The 14,536-nt window shown below is 30.9% G+C and overlaps 2 protein-coding genes across 2 annotated transcripts; one reads left to right on the forward strand and one right to left on the reverse strand.

Moving 5' to 3' along the window:
* Positions 1-372: 372 nt before the first annotated feature.
* Positions 373-2,651, reverse strand: LOC107010602 (geraniol 8-hydroxylase-like). Its single transcript, XM_015209883.1, has 3 exons — positions 2,173-2,651; positions 1,276-1,739; positions 373-1,157 (listed from the first exon to the last, which is right to left on the reverse strand). Exons 1-3 carry the CDS (start codon positions 2,576-2,578, stop codon positions 552-554), a joined length of 1,476 nt encoding a protein of 491 aa, XP_015065369.1. The 5' UTR covers positions 2,579-2,651; the 3' UTR covers positions 373-551.
* Positions 2,652-6,158: 3,507 nt separating this feature from the next.
* On the forward strand, positions 6,159-6,581 carry LOC107010004. The gene has a single exon (XM_015209285.1). The coding sequence runs from the start codon at positions 6,159-6,161 to the stop codon at positions 6,579-6,581; it is 423 nt and encodes a 140-aa protein (XP_015064771.1).
* Positions 6,582-14,536: the final 7,955 nt, after the last annotated feature.

Here is a 14,536-nt window from a genome sequence, read left to right on the forward strand (position 1 = left end):
GATTGCTGATTTTGTGGAGGTTGGAGACGGAGGAAAGAAAAATGGTAAGGGTTTGCAACGGAGACGTACATGTCTTGTCGGCAAGAGGAGCGGTGGGGTGGCGACTTGTCGGTAGATTTTGGATGTGTTTGAAACGGGAGAGGAGGGGTAGAGTCCCAAATTTTACTTCAAAAGAATCAATTTAAAATTTATTATTTTACCTTTTAATTTATAAAATTTTGGTTAATATTTTTTAAAAATAGTCATAGATAATAAAGATAATTATGACATATTATTAATTTATGTGATATGCATTTAACATGTCATTTATTTAAGGGAGATTGAACTACACATGTGATAGGAAGAGTTTAAAAATGTTTTTTTTTATTAAATTTAAAGTTCGATTTATAAAATATTAAGTAGAATAATTTATAATATAAACACATATAAGTACAAGGATCTACCAGACCCTTTTGTCCCGTTAGTAGTGACATGGTCTTATTTGAAGGATAAGTCTGCATATACAATGACTTTCATATACTAATTTAAATATTAAAAGTTTATCCCAACGTCTACAGTGGAATAGGAATAGCAAGCAGAGGTTGAGCTTTTGCCAGGGTAATACCAAATCTTTCCTCCATGTCCAAGTCTTCAGGTGTAATTCCATCTTGTAGCTTCCAATTAAAGGTATTTAACAATGAACCTAGCACGATTGGAATCATCCTAGTAGCCAAAGGCAATCCAGGGCAAATTCTTCGACCAGCACCAAACGGAAGGAGCTCAAAATCCTGACCTCTAATGTCTATTTCTGACTCCCAAAACCTCTCCGGCTTAAAGTCCAAAGGGTTTTCCCATAGACTAGAGTCCCGCCCTATCGCCCATACATTCACAAGAATTTGAGAGTCTTTTGGAATAATATAGCCACAAAAATCAACATCTTCTTCTGTTTTGCGTGGAATCAAGAAAGGAACTTGTGGGTGTATTCGGAAGTTTTCTTTCACAATACACCTCAAGTAAGGCAAATTCGCAACATCAGCTGCATTTATTAGTTTACCTCTGCCAATCACTTGGGCAAGTTCTTCTTGTGCTTTCTCCATAGTGTGTGGATTCTTGAGTAGTTCAGCCACTGCCCACTCCAATGTATTCGACGTTGTATCTGTCCCCGCTTCAAACAAGTCCTGCAGAACTTGCTAGTGTAAGATCCTATGACCTAAAACGTCAAATATATAATATTTGACACTATTTTCTTTTAGTTAAAAATGACATAGTTTTATATTTAGTAACAATTTAACTGACCAGACAAAGTTGCTCGATTTGATTCCTGTCAATTTCGTTAGGACAAATGTTGAGAAGGGCATCTAAAACATCAACATTTGCATGTTTACCCATACTCCGCTCCTTTAGCCGCTCATCAATCAAATCACTCATAATGTGAAGGATCTTTGTAAAATACTTAGTCATGCGTCGCCTTACACCCTGTGGATCAATTTTCCGAAGAAATGGGAAAAAGTCTACCACATTGGGTTTACCAGCCTCAATCGAGATGTTTGACACCAATTCCTTAAATTCCTTAGCAGAATCAGTAAACGGATCGGTTAAATCTATAGAGAAAAATGTGTTTGATAGCAAATTCATTGCAGTCCTGAAAGTTGCTCTGCTAATATTCACTGTTTCACCAACTTTGCTACAGTTGCCACAGTAATCAATTAGCTCTTGAATTTTTTTACTTCTGAGATGCTCGTTAGCGTCAAGTCTGTTACCTGAGAATATAAAAGTCTTGTAAACAACCACCCACAAGCCACACCTTGTAATCCTAACTGGGGTGGCTCGACGGTGTTAAAAAAAGGACATGTGTCTTAGATTCTCAAATTTAAGGATTTTCATTTTTAATAATAATAGGTTAGAAGTTATTATATTTTTAACAAATATTGAATACTATTTGTAGAAAAACAAACTTTTCATGAAAATGAAGGAATTATTACAAGAAATTTGACATATTTAGAGTACTATATATTATGAAAAATAATTTAAAATAAAAATGATTATATTATCCATTAAAATCTAAAAAAAAATCAAATATATAAAAGTTATAAACAATTCAAATTTAAGGCCCTATTTAATTTTTGCTTAATACCACTAATATGCTTGAGCCGCTCCTGTCCCTTAAATAAAACAAAACAAATCTTTACTTACCTGAGAAGATGTGGTAGTTCATAATCTTGCGAAGTTTTCTCCATTGGGCATCGACAGGTAGCCATATAGCGGAGAAATCATTGTGATTGCAGGCACGGAGTGCGTCAGGAATACACCTACTAGAAAAAGTTAAATCTTTCTTTTGCGTCACTTCTCTTGCCAACACTGATGACGAAATGATCACCGTGTTTATTTGCCCGAATTTCAGATTCATAATTGGACCATGTTTTATTGCAAGTTGAGTAAGTGAGATGTGGGGTTTATGACCAAGCAGATGAAGATTTCCAATAATAGGCAGAGCAAATGGACCTGGTGCAAGTCTTTTGGTTCTTCTAAGTGAAATCAATACCCCACGAACCAAAAAACACGCGAATAACACACCTATCAAAGTGTTCACATAGTCCATTTTTATTGGCTTACCAACTGAAAGATTTGGGGCTGGTTATATTGGTTTTCCTACGAGTTTGTTAGTCTGCTGTGAGGATCTTGAAGGCAATGGAGCAGTACATTTATACTCCACCACATTTCTGTGGGGTCTTGGACAGGGGCGACTCAACATAATTCGAGGCCTAAAGCGAAATTTTTATTAGAGGTCTAAAATTTAAATATCTGTATTTATTTATTTTTCTAAATTTTTAAATGTAAAACAATTATTTTATGAATTATTAACATAATTCTATAAGTAATAAGTTAATAAACTTTAAAAATAAAAGTTAAAATTATAGAATTCGATTCAAAAAGTTGATAACTTGGTATACCTACTTCAATATGAAAATTAACAAAGCAATAAAAAAATTGTAATTCACTTTGTTCTACACTTTTCAACTACTGATTTATATTTTTGAGAGTGTATTACTACTCCTCTAACTATCAAAGATTTAAAGAATAAAATGCAAAAAGAGTTAAAAAGGATAAATAATATGAGTGTTAGCGAAAAAAATATAAGAATCTAAAATAATATTTTCTTGATTTCTTTTATTTAATAGGGTTAAGATACATAATATTTTATTTGTAAAAATTTGAGGCTCCCAATGCTAATGCCTTGAATTTTGAAGGCAAGAGTCAGCCCTGGTCTTGGTGGTAATGAGCCAATTATCAAATACTTTTTTTCTCACTTTCAATCACCAATATATTAAGTAAAATACTTTATTTTTCTAGCTCTACTATAGCTAATTTTAAGTAAGTTATAAATCACTATAACAAAAGCTGGAGACAATTAATCAATAGTAAACCCGTAATATGTAAGGATAAATTAAACAAACAGGCTTCTCGATCATTCTTCACATTCTCTCCAAGTTTTTCAATCAAAAAGTTTCAGATCTAGGTCATTGGCTCATTGCCCATGAATGGATTTTCTTTTGAATTTTTAAGTTCCTCCAAATCAGCAGTTTCATGAAACTAATCAATAGCTAAGAAAATCAGTATGTAATTTTTAAAATTATCCACCAGAACATGTATGTAATGTAAATTTCACTTCCTATCTCAAAAGTGTTAAGGATATATTATTGATATAGTATTATTTATTGAATAATTATTTAATAATTTATTCAATTCAATAAACTATTATAGTAAGTAGATCAATTTGCCATATATATGTCTTCTTTAACTTATATAGTAGATGATTTGGTGTATAGAGTTTAAGTTATACACAGAAGATTAAATTATCGATTTCTTGTAAGTTAAAGTTGTACTTCACAATTGTAGATGAAAATTTGGACAAAACTATCAGAAAGATTATTGTAGCACGAGTTTACATGTAATTTATCTTGATTATGAGAATACTATAGTTTTAACTTCTCATTCTAGTGCATTATCTATGTATTGAACGGGACCGAGCAAAGATAGATGTTTTAGACTGACTGATATAAACATATTCTCTAAACTGTTAAGTGTACTTATATTCTTAATCTTAATATAACGATTATGATCTGCATATATTAATTATCGTTTTGATTTATTAAAATGTGAGATTCTGAGATGATCAATTTGTCTGATAGATTGGATGATTTAATATATATTGGTGAACTAATTAGTTAACTGATAGAATTCATTTCTTAATATAGAGATTGATGATACACCATTTTATGAGAAACTTATAAGTTTTCATATGTAAATTCGACCGGTAGATTTATGAATCTGGTAAATGAAATAAGTTAAGTATTGCTCTATAGTAGATTGATCATTCAATTAAATTCGTCAGTAATTTAATTTATTGATTAGTATCTGTAATCTCAACATGGAGAATTACACAAGTGTTTAATGATAAATTTCGAAATAAATAAAAAGAGTATAATTATAATTTTTTAGTAAAATAATTTATAATATATTATGATAAAAATAATTTAATTTAATTATTTAAAATTATATCAAAATAATAAATTATGTGAAGTAATAAATTATGTGATCCCTCTAATGTCCAATTTAACTAGAACTGAAAAATCTTATTTTCTAGCAGAAGGAGGAAAAGTAACGTGTACATTTCTTCCAAAAAAGAAACGTCTGTGTTGGGTTATCTTGAAAAAAGAAGAATTTATACTTTCTTCTCATCTTCTAGAAAGACAATTTAATGTTCTATATAATAATTGTCTATTCAAGTATTGAGAGAGTTCAATTATTAATGGAATCACTTTAGAAGATCGTAGAGTGTGATATGTACTATGTCAAAAATGAGTTTTAGTTGTAACTAATTAATAATTGTCGCTAAATATATACTTTTAGCGATAACTAACATTCTTTGTGTATATCCTAAAAACTTTCATGATATTGAATTTAATAACACTTAATTAATATCGATAAAGACTTTCCGTTATATATGCTATTTTCTAATAATTGACATCGAAAATTATACTTGCATCTTTATAGATAAAATGGACAGAACTGATGAAATTGTTTTGTTGGGTACATACGGTAATAATGGCGGCATCTTGGTGAGAATTTTATATCTCGTGTTATGTATGTAGACGACTTTTCTTGTAATAATAATGGAATTCAAATTGAATTGCTCAACAGAAAATTTAATTAACCAATCCATGTATTATTTGTATAATAAGAACAATTAGTATTGAGTGTAATTTATTTTTCTTCGTAAAAGGTGGTTGTTAGTGTAATTTATTTTTCTTCGTAAAAGGTGGCTGTTTTATGAGATGACTGACAAATATTTTTTGATCACATGTTATGTCGGCTGGAATTTTCTCATAATGTTACTGCTGGTTGTTTTTCAAAGAATACAATTAAGAGTTCGAATAAAAAAGGGCCATAAAATTTATTAAAAATTTTAAAAGGATAATTAAATTATTTATCGAATTAAAAGGATAATAAATTTTTATAGCGTTTTAATCAGGATTTCTGCCTCGACACTACAACTACGTTAGCTTGATAAGACAATGGCAGCTTTTAAACTTACAAGCAGGGCGGAGCCATCTTGATACAAGAAGCTCCTTCGATAAAAAAATACGTTATTTATATATAATTAAATTAATATTTTTTTTAAAAAAATCGTTTTCTCAATTGAGCGAAAAATTTGGAAATGAGAGTTTGATAATTGCCCATATACACCATATGTGTTCTTTATCACATGCACTCCTTATCCCTTCACATTTCAAGAACCCAACAAACAGAACTACGTACTCGGTACTTCTATATATTTCTTTTATATGCAAATTAATAATATAGTTTATATATCTGAATTTTAGTTTCTGTATTATGAATAAATATTATTCTTTTGTAAACAAAGTTAATGAATGTCTATTATACCCCTCTAATGTCTATAAAAGGCATTGTAGTCTATATAAAAAATACACCAAAATAAGAAAGATTCAAATTTCCTATTTTAATTCTCTACTACTTTCTTCTTTTCTTAATTGTCATTAATTTAATTTTAGTACTTAGTCCTTATTTTATAACACATTATCAGCACGAGACTGTCATATCAAAGTTTGAAGACTAAATTTGAAGGCTAAGGTATTATTATTTTTCTTCTTTTTATTATGGCTTATCTTACTAAACTTGAGTTCGTTGCCCTTCATAGTTCTCGCAGGAACTACCTTTCATGGGTATTGGATGCTGAAATCCATTTGGATGCTATGGGTCTTGGATACACCATCAAAATTGAAAATAAAGCATCAAAACAAGACTGTGCTAAAACAATGATATTCTTACGTCATCATATTGACGAAATTTTAAAAATTGAATATCTCACAGTCAAAGATTCACTCGTTCTGTGGAATAATCTAAAAGAAAGGTATGACCATTTGAAGATGTTCATTCATCCAAAGGCACGATATGATTGGATGAATTTAAGACTACAAGACTTTAAGTCTATTCATGAGTACAATTCTGCCATGTTCAGAATTACTTCTCGATTGAAACTACGTGGAGATACAGTTAATGATGTTGATATGCTGGAATAAACGTTCTCCACATTTCATGCCTCGAATATGCTTTTACAGCAACAATATCGAGAAAAGGATTTCAAGAAGTATTCAGAACTGATTTCTCATCTTCCCGTGGCTGAACAAAATAATGATTTGTTAATGAAAAATCACGAGAATCGTCCCACTGAATCTACACCGCTTCCTGAAGTGAATGAGGTGTACGCTCACCACGCTAGGCGTGGAAAAGGTCGTGGCCGTGGCCGTGATCATAATAACGATCAAGAGCGAAATCCTTTTCCCGGTGTTAATCATTCACCAAAGAAAAATAGCCATCAAAGGGAAAAAGGAAAAGATGAGAAACGTAAAACAATTAAAATAAATTATTTTCGATGTGGTGGAAGAGGTCATTATGCACGTGATTGTCGTACTCCTAAACACTTGGTTGAGCTTTATCAAACATCACTAAGAAAGAAGGATAAAAATCTCGAAGCTAATTTTATCACTGATCATGTTGACAACACACACTTGGATGTGGCAGATTTCTTCACACACCCTGAAGGAAAAATAGATCACTTATTGATGACGGTTCTGTAGATATGGAAGAATAATCATGGTTGATATTTACTAATATTATTAATATTTGTTGTTTTATATTGATCATAATGTGGAAATAAATAATTAAAGTGCTCATATTTATCCATGCATATTCGTTAAGTCCATTCTTTTAGAAACACCAATGGAAAGTGAGTTGGAATGTTATGATTTGAAAAGGAATTGAAAAATATTAAAATTATTCTTTCCTTTAACTTTTGTGGCCATAAAAGAAAAATTATACGTAAGACCACTACCTAAATTGGTAAGTGAAAAACACATTTTCCTTTTTGTCACTCAAATGTCATTTGAAGATAATAATTATATTAATACTTATTTTAAACATACTAAACTAAATCAAATTTAGTGTTAAAGGTTCGAGTGATGAAAATCTTATGTATTATTAATGGTTCAAAGAACATTTTAATATTTACATTATTTTTTAAATATTTAACAAAAGATAATTAATCATTGAATATAAATTTATTTCATTACTTTTGAAGATATGGATGATTCTCCAAGCAAACTATCAAATTATGAAGACATTTGCTTGATTGATTCTGATACAACACACACGATATTTAAAAATGAGAAATATTTTTCTCATTTGAGTATGGGCAATATGAATGTTACTACGATATCTGGTAGTATTAATTTGATTAAGGGCTCCGAAAGAGCCATTATAATTTTGTCCAAAGGAACTAAACTCATAATAAATAATGCCATGTTTTCTCCTCATTCTCGGAGAAACTTATTGAGTTTCAAAGATATTCGTGAAAATGGTTATCATATCAAGACAATTGATGAAATGAATCTTGAATATCTTGGTATAACCAAAAATGTCTCCGGGCAGACATATGTTGTAGAGAAATTCACGGCCCTATCTTCTGGATTGTATTGGATAAAAATTAGTGCAATTGAGGCATATTCCATAGTAAACCGGGGGTTTATTGATTCCAATACTTTCGTACTTTGACATGATCGTCTAGGACATCCTGGGTCTATAATGATGAGATGAATTATAGAAAATTCAAATGGGCATCCATTAAAGAAGTTGAAAATTCTTTTAAATGGTGAATTTTCTTGTGATGCATGTTATCAAGGCAAGTTAATTATAAGACCATCACCAATAAAGGTCAAAATTGAGTCCCTTGCGTTTTTGGAACGTATACATGGAGACATTTGTGGGCCAATTCACCCACCGAGTGGGCCATTTAGATTTTTATGATCCTGATAGATGCTTTCTCTAAATGGTCTCACGTATGCCTATTGTCATCTCGCAATTTGACATTTAAAAAATTGTTGTCACAAATAATACGATTACAGGCACAGTTCTCTGATAATCAGATTAAGTCTATTCGCCTTGATAACGCTGCGGAGTTTTCATCCCAAACATTCAATGATTATTGTCTGTCGATTGGGATAAGAGTTGAACATCCTGTAGCTCATGTTCACACTCAAAATGGTCTGGCTGAGTCATTAATTAAACGACTGCAGTTGATTGCAAGACCATTACTTATGAAAACTAAGTTGCCTACTTCTGTGTGGGGTCATGCAATTTTGCATGCTGCAACACTTATTCGTCTCAGGCCGACAAATTATCATAATTTTTCTCCATTACAATTGGCTTTTGGTCAAACAACCCAATATATCTCATCTGAGAATTTTTGGATGCGCTGTTTATGTGCCGTTAGCACCACCACAACGCACTAAGATGGATCCCTAAAGAAGGTTAGGAATATATATTGGTTTTGAGATATGGTCACAGCCCGATTCACAGATTGTCGGTTTGATGAGACACTTTTTCCAAAAATAGAGTGAAATTAAAGAAGACATTTTGTGAAAAATCCATCATTGTCTCATCTTGATCCTCGTACTTCCATTTGTGAGCTAGAAGTACAAAAGATCATTCATTTGCAGAAAATTGCAAATCAAATGCCAGATGCATTTAGAGATTTGAAAGGGTTACTAAATCACATGTTCCTGCAATGAATGTCCCAATTCGAATTGATGTCCCCGTATGACCATCAACTAGTGTCATAGCTAATGAATCAAAAGCACGCTTGAAGCGTATTAGACCATTAGGGTCAAAGGATCAAAATCCTAGAAAAAGAAAATTAAAAGATCAAAATGACACTATGAAAAAACCTTACATAGAAAGTCAAGATGTGAGTAATTCTGATATCCTTGGAGGAACCAATGAGCTTGAGACTCAAGGAAATAATGAACTATCCATAAAATCAAGTGATCATGAAACAAATCTGAATCGCTCAGAAATAGCGGTGAATTATGTTTTTGCATACAATGTTGCATAAAAAATTATGCAAAATTGTGAGGATCTTGAACCTCAATCTGTTGAAGAATGTCGACAGAGAAATGATTGGCAAAAATGGCAAGAAGCAATTCAATCATAATTGAATTTCACTTGTCAAGCGCGAAGTTTTTGGGCCCATAGTACAAGCACCTGATGGTGTTAAACTTGTTGGCTATAAATGGGTTTTTATGCGGAAAAGAAATGAGAAAAATGAAATACAAAGATACAAAGCATATTTTGTTGCACAAGAATTTTCTCAAAGGCCCGACGTCCATTACGAAGAGACATACTCACCCGTTATGGATGCAATAACATTGCGTTATCTCATTAGTTTGACGATCCATGAGAAACTTGGAATGCATTTGATGGATGTGGTTACAGGCTACCTTTATGGATCACTCGATAATGAGATATACATGAAACTTTTTGAAGGATTCAAAATGCCCAAAGCATACAGTTCAAAGCCTCGGGAAATGTACTCAATTAGATTGCAAAGATCATTGTATGATTTGAAGCAATCTGGACGCATGTGGTAATCGTCTTAGTGAGTATTTATTTAAGAAAGGTTATATAAATGATGCGATTTGCCCATGTGTGTTTATAAAGAAAATAACATCAGGGTTTGTTATACTTGCTATTTATGTCAATGACATAAAACTTATTGAAACTCCAATGGAACTTCACAGGGCAATCGATTATTTAAAGAATAAATTTGAGATAAAAGATCTCGAAAAAATAAAATTATGTCTTGATTTGCAAATACATCATTTGACAAACAATATTTTTTTTCATCAATCTGCATACACAGAAAAGGTGTTGAAAAAATTTTATATGGATGAAGCACATCCATTAAGTACTCCAATGGTTGTTCGATCACTTGATGTAAATAAAAATCCATTTCGACCTCAAGAAAAGGATGAGAAAATTCTCGGTCCTGAAGTACCATATCGCGGTGCAATTGGTGCACTATGTACCTTGCTAACACTACAAGGCCTGATATAACCTTTTCGGTTAATTTGTTAGCAAGATATAGTTCTGCTCTTACTAAGAGACATTGGAATGGAATCAAATACATATTGCGGTATCTAAAAGGGACTATTGATATGGGTTTATTCTATTCTGACGATTGTAGTCCAGATCTTGTTGGCTATGCTGATACAGGATATCTGTCTGTCTGACCCACATAAAGCTAGATCTCAAACAGGTTATATATTCACATGTGGGGGTACTGCTATATCTTGGAGATCTACGAAACAGTCTATCGTGGACACTTCACTAAATCATGCTGAGATAATAGCTATTCATCAGGCAACCGAGAATGTGTGTGGTTAAGGTCCATTATACACCTTATTTGAAAAAAATGTTATTTGAAATGCGACAAAGTACCCCAACCTTATACGAAGATAATGCAGCATGCATAGCACAACTCAGTGGAGGATTTATAAAAGGCGATACAACGAAACACATTTCACCAAAGTTTTTCTACACATATAAGCTCCAGAAGAATGATGATATCAACGTACATCAGATTCGTTCGAGTGATAATGTGGCTAATTTATTCACCAGGTCTTTGCCAACCGCAACTTTCGAGAAGATGATATACAAGATTGGAATGAGAAAATTTGGGCAGCTAAATCATGATTTTCATCAAGGGGAATAAAATACGCGCTTTACTCTTTTTTCCTTAATCAAGGTTTTATCCCACTGGATTTTCCTGGTAAGATTTTTAATGAGGCAGGAAGTAATGCATATTAGGAATAACTATTTACATTTGTTACTTTACTAAGAATTTTATTTTAAATGGATTTCCAAGGGGAAGTGTTATAAAAAAAATTAATGAATGTTGATTATACCCCTCTTATGCCTATAAAAGGCATTGTAATCTCTATAGAAAATACACTAAAATAAGGAAGATTCAAGTTTCCTATTTATCTCTCTACTACATTCTTCTCTTCTTAATTGTCATTAATTTAATTTTAGTATTTAGTCTTTATTTTATAACATACTTAACATAAACTGAGTAGTTTCAAATGGACAAGAACACCAAATTTGACTCAATATGTTTAATTTGTCTTTTTCATGATAATGATGTTTCCAAGATTGAATATATTCTTTGTATGTGTTGGTTTAAATTTAAAGTATTTATTAAATAAATTATGTTTCCAATAATGTGCATTGATATGAAGAAATTAATATAAAGAAGGATAAATTTATCAAGCCATGATTGATTTATATATATATATATTTTAAATAGGTTTAAAATGGTTATGAAAAATTAAAGTAAGAGATAGGTATAACATCATAAACAACCAGTAAAATAAGTGTTATAGAGCAAATCGAAAAGGGAGCTCTTTGAAATTTATCCCTAAATTTTTTTATTTCCAATAACTTTATCCTATTATTAATTGACTATTTACATTATTACATTAATTTATCACTTAATTAGCACAAATATTTTTTCATTATCCATTCACTAGTGGTATTTATATCATAGAAAAATGATCTAAATTTTATTTTATTCTTGTAATATGGAGGTTTAATTATATGACATGTCACATTATTTGTTCTCTATATTTGTTCTGCCTTATTTTTTTAATTCTATATATATATATATATATATATATATATTACTTTGTCGAAGAATTTTTAATCGATAATTATTTATTATTATGAACTTTGTGATGATACGTCGACTTATTCAAGTTTGTCAAAGCCGCTTATATCTTGCTAAAGCATATAGAAAACACAATTTGGTGTATCCAATTGAAGCCTGATTAATCGAGAGTCACACCAAGTAGGATCCATTTGGAAATAGTAGTCCATATCAAGAATTTCTAACTCTTTTTTTTTCAATACTTAATATTTTCCCTTATGAGATAAATAAAATTAAGAAGTATTAGACTAGACATTCTTTAAATCAAATCTGAATTTTGTCGCTTCACCAACATATAAGTCTTTATTGTACTAAATAAATATGTTCCTGGCAAATTTATGAATTTGTTAGAGCCACACATATCTTTTCTTTAATAGTTCATTACCAGTAACAATCTTTTTACCAAACAAAAAAATGAGTAACCAAGAGTTACCACTGTAGACAATAAATAAATCTTTTCAAAATAATGAGTTTTGAGTCATTTATTGTTTGAAGCTCATGTTGCCTCATGAGTATATATATGCACTATCTTGTTGAGTAAAATTATTTTTCTTCATATTTTTTATAATTATAATTTATTTTCTGTCACTATAAAATTTGTTGTGAAATTGGCACGTCCAGTGAAATCAAATCTGTCCTTCATCTCTTTTGTCTTAAATCAAATTTGAAGTTCTAAAGTTGCGAAGGTAGAATAATGAGTAGTTCAAGGCTCGACTTTGAGTTTTATCAAATCTACACTCCGACAAGCCTTGAAGTAAGTACATTTGTAGACATTGAAATTTTACGGGACTATACAAAGATGCGTTCAATTTGAGTTGAGATTGTGTTCCATTCAAATAGGATTCTTGGAGGCTACTCAACTCTAAACCCTAGTTCACGCCTATATAAATGGTACAAAATTCCCGTAAAAGGCATCTCAAATATCCCGTAAACTCTTGGATATTTCTTAAAGATCAACATCTCAAATATTCTACAAATTGATGGGATATCCATATAGAGATCAAATCTAAATCATCATATTTCAAGAAATACGACACTAACGATCCTCGAATCATGGTTTAATCTTAGGAGAGTCGAATTAAGGAACGAACAGAATCGTACCCGCAATTTATTATCAATAAAATCATGTTTCTTCATATTTTATTTGTGACTGCAACATAAAAAATTGGTTGCAAACAACTACCCATTTAATTGTTGAGGGATATATCGAGATAATAATCAAAGGTTTTGAATTTATTCAGACTTCAAAGTAGATATCGAAAATCGAACACCTAGTATGAAATCAAAAAAAAAAAAGATTTCATCATATAGTGGGAAAAACGGCTTGATACAGCCCCAACATTGTAATTTATAGATGATATACCTCTTGTAGCTCACATATAATCTTATCGTAACAAAAGTGACTCACATGTACTACTATCACAAAATTGACTCAAATATATCTTTTTCAGCTAATGAAAGTGAAAATATTAATTTTAATTTATTTATTCAATTTTTTATTTTTAAAAATTCCGTATGGAGATGTTTCTTCAGGCATAAATCTTTCCCACACATGATCAAGAGCTTCCAATTATGCCCTATAGCTATAGTTTCAGTAGTTGCACTCTATAATTATACTTATGTTTGCTGTAGAGGCCGCAGTTTGTAAATTTCACTTGCAAATATACAAATAGGATAAATATACACAAATGGAGGTCGCGATCTGTATATTTTGCTTGAGAATATACAATCATGGTAAGCATATACAAATTCTAATTATATATTTAGATTTTTTTCCAAAACTCCGTGTGTATATTTCACTTGACAATATACAAATAGGGTAGTTTATTACTTTGTTATGATTTTTTCATAAATCATATGCAATACCTACGTTAAGCATATACAAATTATGAATTTATACAATCAAAAACCGAATTATACGAATTATGGATTTATACAATCAAAGATAAAACTATCAAAATTCTAAATTTATACAATTAGAAAATTAAATAGAAAAATTTTGCGAAATTGTTATCACGGATTTAAATAAATCAAAACTAGCTACGTTACATAATATATATATATATGTTAGACGTTTGTCATGTCACATAATTTTCTCTAAATTTAATGCTTTGACAAAGTGTACTCCCTCTGTTCCTTATTAGATGAAAATTTCTATGTTACACGATAACAATTATTAATCATTGATTAACTTTATTATTTTGTCCTCTGTTAAGAAATGTCAAACTACATAATGTTGAAGAAGAAAGAAACTGATGATTGGAACATGTCAAAAGAATAGGTCCAACGAAACTGATTGACGTGTCTACAACAAGTGTTGATGAAGAAGAAAGCTGACGATTGGAACATGTCATAGAAACAGGTCCAACAAAACTTACTGACGAATTTAAACAGTGCTTTAGAATTGAGTCACACTAAAATTAAACTACTTAT

The sequence above is a fragment of the Solanum pennellii genome, chromosome 2, assembly GCF_001406875.1.
Source record: "Solanum pennellii chromosome 2, SPENNV200".
Lineage (NCBI taxonomy): Eukaryota > Viridiplantae > Streptophyta > Magnoliopsida > Solanales > Solanaceae > Solanum > Solanum pennellii.

Coding starts and splice junctions, on each gene's coding strand:
- LOC107010602 (XM_015209883.1), bottom strand. CDS start 2,578: ATGGACTATGTGAACACTTTGATAGGTGTGTTATTCGCGTGTTTTTTG. Junction 1,740..2,172: donor GAACTACCACATCTTCTCAG/GTAAGTAAAGAT, acceptor TTATATTCTCAG/GTAACAGACTTGACGCTAAC. Junction 1,158..1,275: donor AAATCGAGCAACTTTGTCTG/GTCAGTTAAATT, acceptor CAAGTTCTGCAG/GACTTGTTTGAAGCGGGGAC.
- LOC107010004 (XM_015209285.1), top strand. CDS start 6,159: ATGGCTTATCTTACTAAACTTGAGTTCGTTGCCCTTCATAGTTCTCGC.